Source organism: Choristoneura fumiferana, chromosome Z (genome assembly GCF_025370935.1).
Source record: "Choristoneura fumiferana chromosome Z, NRCan_CFum_1, whole genome shotgun sequence".
Taxonomy (NCBI): domain Eukaryota; kingdom Metazoa; phylum Arthropoda; class Insecta; order Lepidoptera; family Tortricidae; genus Choristoneura; species Choristoneura fumiferana.
Genome location: NC_133472.1, coordinates 15,956,790 through 15,973,180, shown reverse-complemented (window position 1 = coordinate 15,973,180; position 16,391 = coordinate 15,956,790). Strand labels below are relative to the sequence as shown.

At 37.1% G+C, this 16,391-nt stretch overlaps 2 protein-coding genes across 3 annotated transcripts; both read right to left on the bottom strand.

Annotated features, from left to right (window-relative positions):
• Positions 1–1,880: 1,880 nt before the first annotated feature.
• Positions 1,881–10,478, bottom strand: CycC (cyclin C). Of its 2 annotated transcripts, XM_074089524.1 has the most exons (4): positions 10,351–10,478; positions 9,639–10,229; positions 7,484–7,576; positions 1,881–4,650 (listed from the first exon to the last, which is right to left on the bottom strand). In XM_074089524.1, the coding sequence occupies exons 2-4, from the start codon at positions 10,227–10,229 to the stop codon at positions 4,528–4,530; spliced, it is 807 nt and encodes a 268-aa protein (XP_073945625.1). In that variant the 5' UTR covers positions 10,351–10,478; the 3' UTR covers positions 1,881–4,527. The 2 variants fall into 2 exon arrangements, with proteins under 2 accessions (XP_073945625.1, XP_073945617.1); XM_074089516.1 differs by having other exon boundaries at positions 9,639–10,478.
• A 1,808-nt stretch (positions 10,479–12,286) lies between these two features.
• Positions 12,287–16,164, bottom strand: LOC141438762 (uncharacterized). Its single transcript, XM_074102714.1, has 7 exons — positions 16,131–16,164; positions 15,912–16,002; positions 14,322–14,583; positions 14,061–14,194; positions 13,888–13,951; positions 13,147–13,261; positions 12,287–12,703 (listed from the first exon to the last, which is right to left on the bottom strand). Exons 2-7 carry the CDS (start codon positions 15,991–15,993, stop codon positions 12,518–12,520), a joined length of 843 nt encoding a protein of 280 aa, XP_073958815.1. The 5' UTR covers positions 15,994–16,002; positions 16,131–16,164; the 3' UTR covers positions 12,287–12,517.
• Between the last annotated feature and the right edge of the window lie 227 nt (positions 16,165–16,391).

Sequence of the window (16,391 nt, the reverse complement as noted above, 5' to 3'; positions counted from 1 at the left end):
GCGCCATCTAGTGAGACATAAAACGATAGCCCTCATTGCGTGCGCCCCAGACAATCCCGATTTGACCAGAATATACAAATATACTGACACAATACATACAATTGCAAGTTAAAAGCTTGTAATAAAAGGCCAAATAAGCTGAGATACAGCGCGAACTAAACATTTTATTTTCAAATTTACAAAAATAAGTGGACAACCATAACGCTCCATTGGAGCGTAGGTATTTATCTCAAAAAATATGCCTAGCTTCCATACTGCTTTAGCTTATAATATACTGTGGTTAAATTGTGCTGCCATACGACGCGTAAATTTAACAGAAGCAATGGTGCGTTATGCGAATCTCATTACTCGTAAATCCCGCGGCTGACAAAATGTTCATATATATTTTTAACTGATATGTATGTGCTAATGAAGTGTTCAAAAATAGACACGCTCGCTTATCATACATAACTACCTTATGTCGTCCACTATGATATAATGTACTAAGTCCGTCCGTCGGTGGTGGTAGTACAAAGATAAAGGTACAACACAAAAGATTTTTTTAACAAACAAGTAAAAGTGACTCCAAAAAATTAAAAATAAAAATGGAACAGTACAAAACCAACCATTGATTGAATCAATCCATCCCGCTGGATCGTGCTGAGACACAGACTTCGAGTTAGTAGGTACCTAGTGCTAGAAAAATATATTCAAGGGCTTTGTAGTCGGTTCCATTTTTTGTTATTTTTTTGGAATTGGTTTTAGTTTTTTGTTCAAAAAATCTTTATTTCTCACTCTTTAGTGATCCGTAGCCAAAGAAAATCTCACAACGATTCCATTAAGCCAAAACACTGCTTAGGTACGTTGTTTTATAACAGAGTTCCGTTGCCTACCTTCCAGCTTCAGCATCAGATCAGTTCGAAAGAATCATTAACTTAAAGCTCCTTAGTCGCTTATCTAGGTATATTAATAATGATCATTTATAGACGAGCGAGCATTAGGTACTTAGCTTTGACGAGTTCCATTGGTCATCTACGGTCTTCTTCATCAGGTCCAGTTTATCAAATGATACTTTCTGAATGTAAATGCTTATCTTAATGCTAAAAATGCCAAAATCGCCATAAGTAGATGTGCCTATAAAATTTGAGGTTTGCCCTCGTTTTTCCTAGGATCCCATCATCAGATCTTGACTTGATGACAATGGGACCACCTCAGAAGAGTACCCTTTCGAATAAAAACAGAATTTTGAAAATCGGTCCACAATTGACTGTATAATCGGCGAACATACATCTTTTTTGAAGTCGGTTAAAAATAGTTCAAAGCCAAAGCTAAGACAATTGCAAAACAGGTCTTAAATGCTTAATGGATTTTTCAACTTTGTCACAAACGTAATCAAATCACAATCGTGCGTGTCGGATCACGCGTAACGATGGGCTCCGTACGTCGTAATTGTTTCAACTGCAATGGCTAATCGTTCAGAAATAAAAAAGTAATTAAAAAATTAAACTTGCCTGGTTGCCTGGAAGAAGTCGCTTTGAAGCGATAAGGCCGCCTATAGTTTATCTTGGTAATTTTTCTATGTTTACCTACGCCTGTTTTTAACCCCCGACGCAAAAAAGAGGGGTGTTATGTTTGACCGCTATGTGTCTGTGTGTCTATATGTCTGTCTGTCTGTGGCACCGTAGCTCTTAAACGGGTGGATCGATAAGAATGCGGTTTTTTTTTTCAATTGAAAACAGGTTTTCTAGCGATGGTTCTTAGACATCTTTTATCAAAATCGGTTCAGTTTGAGATATTGAACTTTGAAGTGACAATGTCGGGGATTTTTCCAACTTTTTGTTGGTTAGGTTAGGTTACCTGTGCTGCTTTCTATAGGTATTGTGGTGTTCAATAAAAAGTCATTGTACAGTCACCATCATATATTTCGGAGCGACCAAGGTAGTCAAAAATATGGGAACATGCACTCTATTATTGAGGTACCTATTAGAGTTCATGTTTCGATATTTTTGATCACCTTGGCCGCTCCAACATATCTTATGTATTGTAAACGAACAGACGATTTCAATACAAGAACACGAATTGCCGGGTCCTCTCCGAGCGAGGCAGCTCATTTTCGGTACGACTTTGAGCCCTGTCTCGAACAAAGTCATGTCTCATGCGCTTATCTCGCGAGGCTTGTCGCTCAGTGGGGACCGGGCTAATAATGAAATTAACTAAGCTTAGAGAATCCGTATAAAATAATTACAAATTATAGCTCTGCAATGTGTACAAAGATACAAGGTAAGAATGCACTTGATTGTGGTTCCATGGCAATAATTCATCATGTTGTTGTAAAATATACAATTATCGTGTAAAACCTAGGCAGATAAAACTGTATACATGTGGTACTATATATGTGATCCTCCTCGTCAAACTGAACACCATTAGTTCAGCGACTTTTAAAAATATGTAGTTGTTTTTTAATTTTTATTACCGTTTTTGTTGATTGATCTTTGGAGCGTAATTTGTATGAAAAAAGGAAGATTCAAAGACTCCATTATTTTTAAAAGTCGCTGAACTGAAGATGTTCAGTTTGACGAGAGGATCTATGTTTTAATTTTTTGCTTGTATTACAGGCCACACCCAGTATTATATACATACTTGTGCTCACCATGTTCCAAAAAATATTTTAACATGCTTGCAGCATTCAGGCCGTCCACGGCTAAGTGACATGGAGGGAATGTACCCCAATTATACAATATAATCGGACGGACAAGATGAAACTATAAGTTAGGTATAATTTTTACCCATCTTATAGTTTCGCCTTGTCCGTGTCCGTCAGTCTGTCTGTCCTGTCTATCTGCGGTTAAAAGCATTCAGACTCTTAATACTAGAAATCTGTTATTTGATATGGGTGGGTTCATACATAATAATAATCAATCATGCTAACAAAGTTTCGATAAAGCAAAATATCCTAATAATATTTAACGTAGTTTCCCGTCCATGTTGCACAACAACTCGGTGTATAAATACATAGTACAAGTGTAGCATCATTTCTTTATTTTAATATAATATATGACAACTGATAATCCATAACAGACCTACACATATATCTACTACCTACTGTTTTTTTTTATTTCATGGTACAGTGGATTGCTAGTATACCTACATTATGAAAATCAAAACTATACATTTTTATACAGTCAATTGCTAGCCCTATAATAAGTAATAAACTGATACACATACTTATAACTTTATAAAACATCAAACACAAAAACAATCCCCTACCAGAAATATATTTGATTGATTAATTTATACATATTCACTTACACTGTAAGTGGACCATGCTGTAAGTCTTACAGCATGATCCACTACGATGTGCTCAGCCATTAGGCAACACCATACAGGACCGTCACAGTTGAAGCGACAATATAGGTAAGTTAAAATTAGGTGCTATGTAAAACAAGACAGCAGCAGAGTAGAAACACGCTGTTTATTTTAATCTTTCCTTTAAGAAGGTTGGTAGAGCTAGTTTGCAATAGTTTCGGCCCAGTAAATTATATTATAAGTAAATTGTTTTACTTTTTTTTAAACAATGATCGCCTCTTCACGTGAAATTGGTACTGAATTGTGAAAAATAAATCATTTTGGACACTAAAAAAGGATTTTTAGTGTCCAAAGTGTAAACATAGGCGTATTTTCAAAATGGCTCTCTACGAAAGTAATAGTTGCACCCGTCAGCGTGGGAAATAGGGCCCTGTAGAAGGGGTTTTCATGTATTTTTTAATATTACTCAGTATCAACTTAAATTTAACTGAATTGCCTTACGAAAATATATGAAATAATTGATTGAATCAGGCGTTACTTTGTGCAGGTCCATAGCAATGAAATGAAACAATTTTTACTTGGCTCACTGCCTTAAGGGCGCGGGTGAGCAAAGTTTGTTTCGGTTCATTGAAAATATATTAGTTTGATACAAGTCATGGACTATGGAGCTTCATAATACAGAAACACAGCTCAATTGATTAAATATATATATATATAATGTCACCAAGTAATTTTTCTTAGTGCTTAAGTAATTACTTTGCCTATAATCTATACACATATGTAACCATCACATCAATATCTGACAATTATTCTACTTCTGCTTAAACTTAATTTTCTAAACTGATAATCTGATAAAAACATCAACTAAATGATAAATAGCTTGTCAGTAAAATATAAAGTTCATTTAAGGAAATAAGTTGATAATATTTTACCATATTATTTTTAACGTAGTTACTTAGTGCAGTTTTTCTTAAATCTACTCATGCTTATGAATTTATGACTTAAAAGTGAAGTAAATTCACAGAAGTCAGGATAATAAGACTCCCTACAGTTTGTTCTTGCAAGTAGCATGAGTAAATATCTACCCACCTGTGTATTCACAAACCAAACTAGTGTACAAGAGCTATGTTCAACAACACCAGAGTAAATTACTGTTCAAGTCACTCACTTCTTAATGCAGTCACTTTATCTACAGTCATCAATTGTTATTCAAATCATCTACTGTAGATATTATCTCGGATATTATCTTTGTGGTGCAGGTTTCGGTTTAGGCATCTTGCCCAGTAAGCCTTGGATCTCTTTTTTTTCATCATAGCTTTTCCACATTTCATACAAGTTGATAATGGATCTTACAATCTCCTGTATCTGGAAACAAATAATATTTTTCTTTGTATTGTTTCAATCTGCAAGTGACAGAACAAATTGAGAGCTACAGGCACCATAAAAGCGCCAGCAAAACTCTTAACCCTTATCTTGGCAAGTTGAAACAAGTGTACTGAATTCAAGCCTCATGGATTCTTGTGGAGCTAAAAAAAATAACTTGACAAAAATACTAAAAGATAGTCTAAAATTATGTATCATAAGTATATGATACAATGCCAAGAAAATGGTTAAAATAATGTATATAAATAAACCTGACTTTTTGTGTTTTTGCCAATTCAGTTCAGATACTTTTGATTGGCCTTTCCGATAAACTATCATCATGCGGTAGAACAAAGGCATAATCCACTTTTTCTATTTTTTTCATATAGACAATAATGCCCTTGTTCTATCAAAGGTGCGATAATAAGTAATTTTTAGATTTATAGACAATTATGGCCTTGTACTACTGAAGGTATGATATATACAGGATGATCAATCCAAATGGGTCAATAGGGAGAAGTCAGAAACTATGAGAGATAGCGAAATCTGGTCTTAGGAAACATGATTTCGATTTAAGATTTAATAAAAATGGCATTTAATTTTTTTTTTTATTTTACTCTCATACATAACCGGGAAATGGGAATCAACCTGGTCAAAATCTCTGTAAAGTATGTTATCATCTCTGCTCATTTTTTTCGTTGTTATTTCGGATTGTGTGGATCATAAGTGAAAGGAAATACATTTTACAACTTTTATTTAACTTGCAAGTGTGTATAAGGGTATGTATTGTAGTATAAAAATCAACCTACATACGTAATTAGTTATGATTCTTACCAACTTTGAAACCCTGCTTCGCTGATTCAGGCTTGGAATTTTAGAAAACGTTAAAGTACTACGCGTCTCTTTTGCCCGCGACTTCATCGCGAATATAGGATTATATGCCGAGAAATTGTAAAGTTCCCGCGGGACATTAATTACTGTTATGATCTATTTTAATATTCTTAATTATCGATTAGAGACACATTGTAGCTTTCTATTATTGAAATAATTTTTGAAAATCAGCCTCAAAATTGAAACTTATTTTTATTCTGCAGAAAGTTTGCATTTTTAAAGTAGTCTATTGTCAATCAGGAATAGTGTATCTTTCTATTGATAGAAGAATTATTTAAATCAGCTTAATAGTTTTAGAGGTTACCCCCAACAAACAAATGGGATGGGATTTTCTAAAAATCTTTCCCTAGTACACCTCTGTATTACTTTAGGTCCATCTATGCCAAATTTCACACCGTAGCATGCTGAATGGTTATGTTGCTCTGAAGATGAGCTCTGGTTGAGTTCGAAACGCGTCATGTAAAGTCGTGGTGGTGATAGATGGATTTGTGTGATTTGTGTGTGTTCTTACAGTGTGGAGGTCGAGGAACTGCATGAACACACATTGCATGGTCGCGGGTGAGCAAAGTAATTGTGTCAGCTCGTTGAACGTACATGTAAAATTTCATATCTATGCTATCAGCCCTTGAGGAGTTCCGTCATCAGCAGACGACCCTGGCTTCAGCATCAGGCGGTGTATATCATATAAACGCATTGTCATTGAAATTTAACAATCACGTAAAGTCTTGCGTGTGCCATTAACTTTTGAGGAGTTCCCTTCTACGGAGACGATCCTCGCCAGGATGAGCAGTATGTCACTGCTAAATAATTGTTACCAGATTTACATCAGTTTGCCTAATCTCCAGTTCCCAGTTTTATTGGTTTAGCTTGTGCGTTTTCTGATTCAGTTGGTATATAAAATCCTCTTTATTCGTTTTATCCCATGGGATATTCGGAAAATCTTTGAAACAGTTTTTACCGATTAGTATTATCTACCTGCATGCCAAATTTGAAGTCTCTAATATTTATAATTACGGAGTTAGGGCCACTTTGAAGCGAAAATATAAATCCCATTTTATTCCCTATCCCGTAGGAATTTTGATAAATCCTGAAAATTGTTTATAGCTGTTAGTATACCTACTTGCTCGCCAAACTCGAAGTCTCTAATAATTATAGTTACCTACGGTAAAAGGGTCAATAATTGAAAGTGAAAATACAAATCCCATTTATTCACTATCTCGTGGGAATTATGGAAAATCCTGAAAACCGTTTTTAGCTGTTAGTATTACCTACTTGCAGCCAAATTTGAAGCTTCTAATAATTATGTTACGCAAATAGGGCCATTTTGAATTGAAAATATAAATTCCATTTTATTCCCCATACCATTGGAATTTTGATAAATCCTGAAAATTGTTTTTAGCTGTTAGTATTACCTACTTGTTCGCCAAATTTGAAGTCTTTAATAATTATAGTTACGGAAATAGGGTAATTAATTAAAAGTGAAAATACAAATCCCATTTATTCACTATCCCGTGGGAATTTCGTAAAATCCTGAAAAGTGTTCTTAGCTGTTAGTATTACCTACTTGCATGCCAAATTTGAAGTTTCTAATAATTATAGTTACGGAAATAGGGCCATTTTGAAGTGAAAATATAGATCCCATTTATACCCTATCCCATAATGGATGGAATTTCGAAAAATCCTTTCTTAGTGCGCGTCTACACCTATTAAGGAACATATATTCCAAATTTCATGTTTCTAGACCCAGCAGTTTGGGCTGTGCGTTGATCTATAAGTAAGTCAGTCAGTCAGTCAGTCAGTCAGTTTCTTCTTTTATATATATAGATATAAGATATATATATAAAGCTATATATATATAAACTGACTGACTGACTTACTTATATATTCATTTATGTCACATAGATATGTATTGTGCAGTAAACGGAAGGCAGCTTGCTGGTATTACCTTGTCCAAATCAACATTTAGTTCAGCAAACCAAGGCTTGAGATTTTCTTTACCCAACATCACACAAGCTATGTGAAGGGCTGCAATCGCTATCTGAAAAAATTGAATAATTATATAAAACTAGGGCATGCGTAAACCGAGTCATTTAAAAAATCGGTTTTCCGGTTTCTCTTTTTCAGATAACCTGGTTTCAGACAATCAAGTATTTTCATTGTTTTTTATTAGTCGGTGTAAGTGTACCACTGCCGGACAAAAGCCTAACCTCTTGATTTCTACATCTGTCTATGAGTGTGCTCAAAGCGCACAGGCAACCATTTGGTGTTCGCGAAAAAGCTACAAAACCTGGTAAACGCATACACTCAGACGTCTGTGGTCCCTTCCCGACCGCCCGGCGGCGCGGCGAGTCTACGCGGCGATAGTGGCGTACATTGTAAATAGCACGACATCTCGCTCGCTCTCGTGGGCTTTTACGGGGCTTCCAAACGCTTTCTTCATACTTAGGAAAACGTTAGTTTTTCAAATATCTATGTATAGCTGCATATGTAGCACTTTCTTTGCAATTTTGAATCTGGCTTACAGTGTGATGTGAAGTTTGTTGCGTTTGGTTTGGAACACGAGTGCGCGGGCGAGAAACTAATTTCATGATTGTTTATTTCGAACCGTGGGCCGTAGCGTGCGTTGTGATTTGATGCAATAATTTAAAAATAAATTAGTACTTAGGTATTCTGGTTTTAGTGCGGTGTAAAGTCCAGTGCCTTTGGGAGAGAATAAGTTCGGAAATGGACCAAATTGTCCCTTGTGTGGACTCCAAGTGTATGTCTGTAAAATTCTACCTAGTAATAGCATGCTTTCGGTGCGCTTTGGTAAGCTTGTCCAAACTGAAGATTGAAGTTTACGGCAACGAGATGGATGTAATTCATTTATTTATTCATTGTAATGTAATGTAATGTAGAGATGGTAAACACTGCTGTGTATATATTAAACAGGACAGGACCAACTTTAGTGGAACTTAAGTTGCTTTATGAGCTTTGGTTAAACAAAAAACCTCAGATAAAACACTTGAGGATAATCGACTCGCCTTGTTATGCGCATGTACCAAAGCAGAGGAGAGAGGAGTGATGATCACGAAAATGTGTTCCGGGAGCAGATGGTACTTCGAGACCGTTCTTTGTTACGTCCTCCAGATCGATTCAAAGACTATAATGAGTGCTATAATAGGATACAACGAACCAATGTTGCATAAGGATGCTTTTAGAAGCCCAGAGAAAAGTTTATGGAAAGAAGCCATGGATAATGAGATGAACACTTTACAGGAAAATGATAAGTGGAAGCCTGTAAGTCTACCTAAGAGACAAAAAGCAAGTGGGTAATTCGAGTAAAGATGTTGATGGCTCTATAGACAAATACAAGGCAAGACTGGGCATAAAAGGTTTTCATCAGAAAAAGGGGATTGACTATGAGCAAACATTTAGCCCGGTCACCAGGATGGGTACTGTTTGTTGGCTGAGTGTAGCAGCTAACGAAGGAATGGCTATGCTACAGTTCTCGACTGCCTTTCTGTATATATCTGGCTCCCTAGATTTTTTTTTTAATGAAATAACCGGAAGGCTATGATGATGACTCTGGTACAGTTTGTCTTTTACGGAAACTCTTTATGGTTTAAATCACCTCAATGCTGAATTCTACGCCAATCGTAAAAGATGGTACATCAAGTGAGAAAGTGGATATGACTTACTTGAAGAGTAACTACAGGCAAATCGTTGGAGCCTTGGCTTACTTGATGGTATGCACTAGACCTGACATTGCATATGCTGTTTGTGTAGTCTCACAAAGTTTGGAGAAACCTAAAGAAGCAGACTGTGTCCGACTGAAGCGCATAATGCAATATTTGCAACATACGCCAGTTCCAGTGTACTGATAGATGGCGCTATTAGTAACGAAAATGGCTCATTACACCACAATACACCGACTACACCATACATTTAAAAAGTTTTTGGCAAAACCAAAAAACCCAGGTTTGCTTTAGTTGAAAACTGGGTTCCAAACTGGACGGTTGCTCGGTATTCTCGGTTAACAGAACAGTTTCCATGTCCTATATAAAACATTGTTACTTCAGCTAAAGAAAAACTATGTACTAAGTATGTTAATCACTTACCTGGTAAGGTGGATAAAGCAAACTAACATCAGTCCGCAGTGAGTCATTCACTACTCGCCATGCATAAGTGAGAAGCTGGTCATCTTGACCAATATCTTGCACAAAGAGCAGCAGTGGCCTGTATGGTTGATAGACTATGAGACAGCAATCCAAGTTCTCCAGTAAATAGAATTCACATTCCAAAATATGATTTGTCCTGTAAGGGAATTCTTGCTGGCCATATGCATAGTTGAATTTGTTCTTGATCACTGTTTGGCAAGTAGTTATAAGGCGAGAATTAGAAATAACCCCAAACTCTTCCACTTTTGACGCGAGAAATACGCATGTCGGGGCTAATAGCAATGGATCAATGCATTTTAGCGAGTTTTTAGAATAAAATCTCTTAAAGTAAACTGTTGCCGTGGCGATCACTTGTTGGCGAAGCTTCAATTGCTCTCCTAAAATCTGTATGATGCTAGCAAAGAAGTTGAAAAGTTTTTGGTATTCTTCCTCTGTCAATATATTAAGGTCATGTTGGCGGTCTCTAATGAGGTCTTGTTTATCCAATATCCATTGCTGATGATGTGAACTTTGCCAAAAATTGCCTGCCATCTTAAAGCAAAAGTAAAATGAAAAGGACGGCCTTGTCATAAATACAATCTGCAGTCTTTTGCTTTGCTCATCACCTGCCTTTAACGACTAGATGATGAATTCTCGAGGGTTCCAAATTTACCTTTCTGAAGTGTTGTCTCAGATCCTTGCTTAAATTAAACTTGCTTTGCTAATTTAGCTATACTTTTTGCTTTACCAGTTTGGTTATGATACCAACCAAGCTAAGCCAACCAACCAAACGAGCCCGAAACGAAACGGGAAAACGTCAAACTTTTTTTTTTAAGATCCCTCCTACATCGACAAAAGGTACTAAGCCTATACAGCAGCGAGTCTGATAATCGAATTTAAAATAGACCAGTCAATCGCTAGTCCAGTCGAACGTGGCAGGTGAAAAAATATAAATACTGAACTATGCTGTTTCATTTAAGATTTCAAGAAGTATGTAATTAATTAGTACATGATAGATCGCACAGGGTTTCGTCACTAAACATTAGATCTTGGGTCTTATCAAGTTGGCAACCCCTGAAATAGATCGTATGTTGGTTGGTACATCACTATGGTTTTCATTTTCATATTTAGCAGACGACCAGATGGGGTGACACTCTTTCCCGACCCGAATAATACCGGGATGGAAATACCGACTCTGTTTTTCGTGTACACGCCCCAAACACGCCCATAGAAGCTCCTGTCAATTTCTATGGGCGTGTTTGGGGCGTTTAAACGAAAAATAGGGTCGGTATTTCCATCTCGGTATTATCCGGGCCGGGAAAGAGTGTCACCCGACCAGATGGCCTAGTGGTTAGAGAACCTGACTACGAAGCTTTGGGTCCCGGGTTCGATTGCCCTGTCGGGCAAATTTATTAAATATTTATTTTTTATCAGCACATTTTTAAAGTTTAAGTAAAAAAAAAACAAGAAAGAGGTCTCAGCTCCCAGCTTGATGGATGCGGTAAGTTTGTTTGTTTCTACTCTTTATTGTACGAAAAGATTATAAAAAAGTGCTAAGTACAAAGGTGGACTTATCCCTGAAGGAATATCTGCCAGTCAGCCATTAGTAGGTAAATACGCGACTCCATGACGTAAAAATATGAGTGTCCTTGGGGTACCTAACTACAGGGTGACCGTACATTGGATGAGATGAGACAGGAATGATGAATATCCTCGTCTTATACCATGTGACAGAAAGAAGTGGTAAAAACGATTGTGATTCCAAGAGTAAGGTAAGGTGTATAAGTAGGTGTGGCCTCTGGTGGTAGGTAGTCCCTAAAATTTGCGGAATGAAATTATCTTAAATAACTATTTCTTGATTAACATAAGCCACTTTTCGTCTCGTGCAAAGTTCCCGGGGACGCAGTTACTGCCGCTGCTGGCAACAGTTAATTAAATATTTGTATTGTACTGCCTACAGTAGGTGTACCTACATGGTGTGGAGTATGGACTAGGTAAATGTTGAAATAAGTATTAGTTTTTATTTACGACCTCAAGAATTACCATGAAACCAAGCATGATTTTCCTCATGATCAGATCATAGGTACACACATAAGTAGTACCACAGAAGATACAACATACAACATACTTATACGGACTAGGTAGGTATACATATAGGTAAGCCTAAAAAGATCTAGGTAGCTAGCTTGTGAGCTTATTTCAATGTGTTGGCTTAAGTATTCATGTTTTTTTAATTAAGTAGGTATGGAGATCGCAATAAGGCCGTCTATTGCTTAGGTAGGTACCTTGTAATTTTCTCTCTGTGTAACGTGTACCTGTTTTATGTATCGCTTACTATTTCTGGTGTACAATAAAGAGTCATGGTATTGTATTGTATATTATAATTTAAGCGGTATACAGCACATTTTGCGATTGGAGCATATTGCGAACGGGTCATGGGATAATTTGAACACGCGTTTTCCGTTGGTTTTCCGGGTTTTCCCAGACATAAGACCAAGCTATATATAGGTAGATCAATTGTTCGTTCCCGAATATCCACACAGCAATTTAAATTTCATTGAAATGGTTAGAGTCCTTTACGCGTGATCCCCGAAATAAATAATCGTTGGTAGTCTAAGAAGGATTAAAATTTTAATCGGATTAGGTAATAGACATAAGAGTAGTTATCATCTTACAATATCAAATAATTATAGCCAGTTATTTTACTCAATCAGGCAATCACAGCACTGATTTACTTTATTCAGCTTCATCTAGGTAGGTATATGTACCTAGGTACATACCTACGAGTAATAAGGACATGAAACAAAGGTTGTTTTGCAGTAAGTACAATTTTGTTCTAATTAGTCAAGGAGATCCGCCAAAGTATAGTCTTTTAGGAATTCATTGATAACGTCAAATAATTCTTCGCTGAGCATTTGGCTTATGTTTTCCATTTCATTTTGCACGACGTCCTGGGTGATGCTCTGCACCAAGTTGTTGATAAAGGCGTTGATCAGGTTGGACCCCACCATACCATCGACTCGGATCTGGAAAAAAAAAACAAATGAAAAAAATTGACGAAACATTTATTAATAATTTTTACATCATAGGTCATAGTTCTTCCTAGTTGGATGAGGTAGGTATCAAAACCGTTCAATATCACGAATTGAAACGAACGATTGAAGTTATGGCTCCTTAAAATTGCCATTGCCATTGACACTTCGATCAAAAATTAGTACTAATTTTTGATCGAAGCATTGACACAAAGCCATTGACGTCGGAAATGAGCTGGCCCTATACTACGAAATGCAAAATTCTAATTTCCCGCTGATGCTTATACCTACAATAATAGTAGGTAACATTTCCTAGGTCTAATCCACGGCTGCAATTCGAGCTACATTTTTTTCCTACATGTAATAGGTATGTTGGTTAAAGTATCTTCTAAATGCAGAGAAATCAAAACTTCATAATGTAATTAGCATTAACTTACGTTGACATCCTGGACGTCGAGCTTAATGTCAAGGGTCCTGAGCAGCAGGTGTCCACCTAACAAGTTGGTTCCGAGTCTCATCTCTACGCCCAACTCAAAACGATTGATGAAAATTCTGCAATGAAATAAATTTTTGTATATTTTTTTTGGTAAAAAGTATTTGAATATATAATATACTCGTCGTATACTTACCTAGAATAAAAAAAATCGAGTATTTTAAGTGAAAATCGCAAGATAGCGTGTGTTGCGGGTCATTGTCAAATAGGTATACTTACTATCATTATTGGTAACAGGTAGGCAGTCGATCCGTTGATTATAATAAAATTTGTGTTTGTGACCAGTATCTACATAGATATTTATATATATTTAGCATACGCGGGGGCAAAGCAGCCCCTCGGCTACGGCCTCGCGGTGTCGCAGTCCGAGGGGCCTCACGACTCGAAAGGGCCCAACAATAGTCCAAATAGAATAGCCCAAGTTGCCCAAATAAAAGGCTATCGTGCCCATGCCACATACAAATTTTCCTGTTACCAACTGCATACATTTCAGGGCCAGATTTTTTGCCGCCCAGTATAATATGGTAGGTACCTATAATATCTTACCCGCGGCAAATTTAGATCCGCCATGTTTCTCTCAACCTTTAATTAAGTACCCGCGTCTCTAGTGAAATTATAAATAATAAATAAATAAATATCATGGGACAATTCACACCAAATTACGTCATTCATTATCAATACATACCTGTAGTTACCACTAGCTCTATGCACTACTAGAGGTCCAATCCTGGCGTCAGCTTCGTAGCTACCTGAAAAATTGTTTGTGGTCTAGTAATAATAGGTATCGTTTGAAATCGAATGTTAACTAATGCGGCAATATATTTTGATTGTTATTTTAATTATTACTTAATTACTTACCAGTGAACGTAAGCCAGGGCAGGGTCATGTGCAAGCCAAAGGTGAGGCGAAGGGGGCTGAAATTGACGTCGTCCACGACATACCAGCGAAGCCCGTCCATTAGGAAGTTGTGGATGGCTATGTTGGCCCGAGTTCTAAGTAAAAAAAAACCTGTTATCGTTACCGGAACACTGAAAATTTTACTTTAAATAGAAAATAAGTACTTATATACCTACCTCAATTTTATTCTTAAACAATATCTTCAGAGAAATATGTACTGACCCAGTAGCCACTTCCACCACGAAGGGGCCCGCAGACTCTATCATCAAAGGATCCAAAGGCGGCAGATAGTCATTGCCGTTGACGACGATCGGTCTGAAGCTTTCGAGAAGGTCCCGAATCATGGTTTCGACAGCATTTAAAGCCATTGCGTCTAAGGCTGACAATTCATCTGCTGTCAACTGGTCTTCCTTAGTAAAAGCACTGTTCGCAGCTAACATATTAAGATGCATATCTTCGATTTTGAAGCATGTGGTAGCGGACTCTAAAAAAAAATATCTTCGTCAATTTAAAAGTGTTGTGTTAGTTCACACACAAACAACAAAAGTTCTTCGGGCTTGTAACTCGTTTTTCGGAATTTAGGTGCGATTACATTTAAAATTTATCATGACCTTTACGGTGAAGAAAAACATCTTGAGGAAACTTTTACACGTCAGCGAAGAAATTTAATAGCGTGTGCGAAGTTCCCAATCCACACTGGACCCGCGAGAGAACTACGGCAAAAGCCTATTTATTCTAAGAGGAGATCTGTCTGCAGGAGGACGAATACTTATCAAAGATATGTACTTATCTAGGCCGAAATGATGTTGATGACAGTTCACGGCTTATAAACAAACGACGATCACGCAGTTTCTACTCCCGATTATAAAGCTGCGCGTCCAATGCATCGAAATATAAGCGTACGCACCGTACGGAGCGGACAGATTTGTTGCTTTGTATATATTTCTATGGCGCAGAAATGCCGATCCAGTGCACACAGTAGGTACCATAGAAATATATACAAAGCAACAAATCCGTCCGTTTCGTACGGCTCGATTCCGATACAGTGGACGCTTAGTATAAGAATGATAATTTAGTTAACATATATATACGTACGAGTAAAATTACTTTATTCATGTTTGTAACTTATTAATTAAAATTAGTCCCTAGGACATTTTGCACTTTCCTGGGATAAATAGGATAATGTCCGTGCCGTAATAGGACGAACGAATCCACAGGACGAACCCATCTCTTTCTGTCGATATCATAAAAGGCGGCTTAGAAAGAAGTGGTGAAAATGATTGTGATTTCAAGTGCGTTAGACAGTAAGGCCTCGGATATGAGAGCGGGCAGCATCGCTCGCTATTGCCAACTACGAACTCCGGACTCCAGCACTACGGCGTGGAAGGTAGGTAAGGGGACACCACCACGCTACGGGTCCTCAAGCCACAACCACTCTGAGTGTAACACTTATAAAAGAGATTGCTCATCAGCGGTTAGGTACCTACCTTTTCAGCAGTGAAAGATTTTTTAAGAGTGCGTTAATGTTTCTATAATAAAAATAATTTGCATTGACGTCAAACGTTAACGCAAAAACGTTATTACCTACCGTTTGTATGAATATCCTAAGTAGTTTTTAATTCATGCTTTTAATGGTTGACAAAAAAAAATTTGGTGTAAGGTCAGCCCACAAGGCCGGGACTGCGCTCGTGCGCAGCATAGTGGTAGTCTACTTAGAGTAGTCGGACCTGCTCCAAGGGTATCCGTCCGTAGACATTGAGCTATTTTACATATAGCATAGCAACTTATATAGGTAATCAAGATGGTACGTACCAACGGGTGCCTCATTATTGACTAAGACAGCCGCTTGCACGTATGTGCACAGCAACATAGGAACCAGAAATAGGGCTTTCATGTTTAAACACTGTAAAATAAATAAATAAAGTTAGTAGATAGCAATTTTACGCTAAAACAACTACTACCTACTTGTCATCAATATAATATTTAAAAGAGAATCTTTAAATTCCAGTCTACGAGTAGGTAAGTACATACCTGTCTTAGCTTTTAGTCAATTTGAATTCATTAGTCGTTAAAGCTTCCTTTTAATATGTTTGTTTGTCAATCAATCAGAAACAGGATAAGATAAGCAGCTGTTTTCGATTAAAATTTACATGGTAGGTGGGCCAATCTATCTATTCATCAGTTTTTATCTAGTGTGTAATCCTAATGGATTACATGTTAACAGATTTTGCTTTGCAATAAAAGTACCTACAATACTTATGTATTGTCAGATAAAGAAATTATTGGTAGTAT

Coding starts and splice junctions, on each gene's coding strand:
- CycC (XM_074089516.1), bottom strand. CDS start 10,268: ATGACAAGGCCGTCCTTTTCATTTTACTTTTGCTTTAAGATGGCAGGC. Junction 7,577..9,638: donor TGCTTTATCCACCTTACCAG/GTAAGTGATTAA, acceptor CAATTTTTTCAG/ATAGCGATTGCAGCCCTTCA. Junction 4,651..7,483: donor TAAATGTTGATTTGGACAAG/GTAATACCAGCA, acceptor ATTTGTTTCCAG/ATACAGGAGATTGTAAGATC.
- LOC141438762 (XM_074102714.1), bottom strand. CDS start 15,993: ATGAAAGCCCTATTTCTGGTTCCTATGTTGCTGTGCACATACGTGCAA. Junction 14,195..14,321: donor GTGGTGGAAGTGGCTACTGG/GTCAGTACATAT, acceptor TTTTTTACTTAG/AACTCGGGCCAACATAGCCA. Junction 13,952..14,060: donor GCCCTGGCTTACGTTCACTG/GTAAGTAATTAA, acceptor ACAATTTTTCAG/GTAGCTACGAAGCTGACGCC.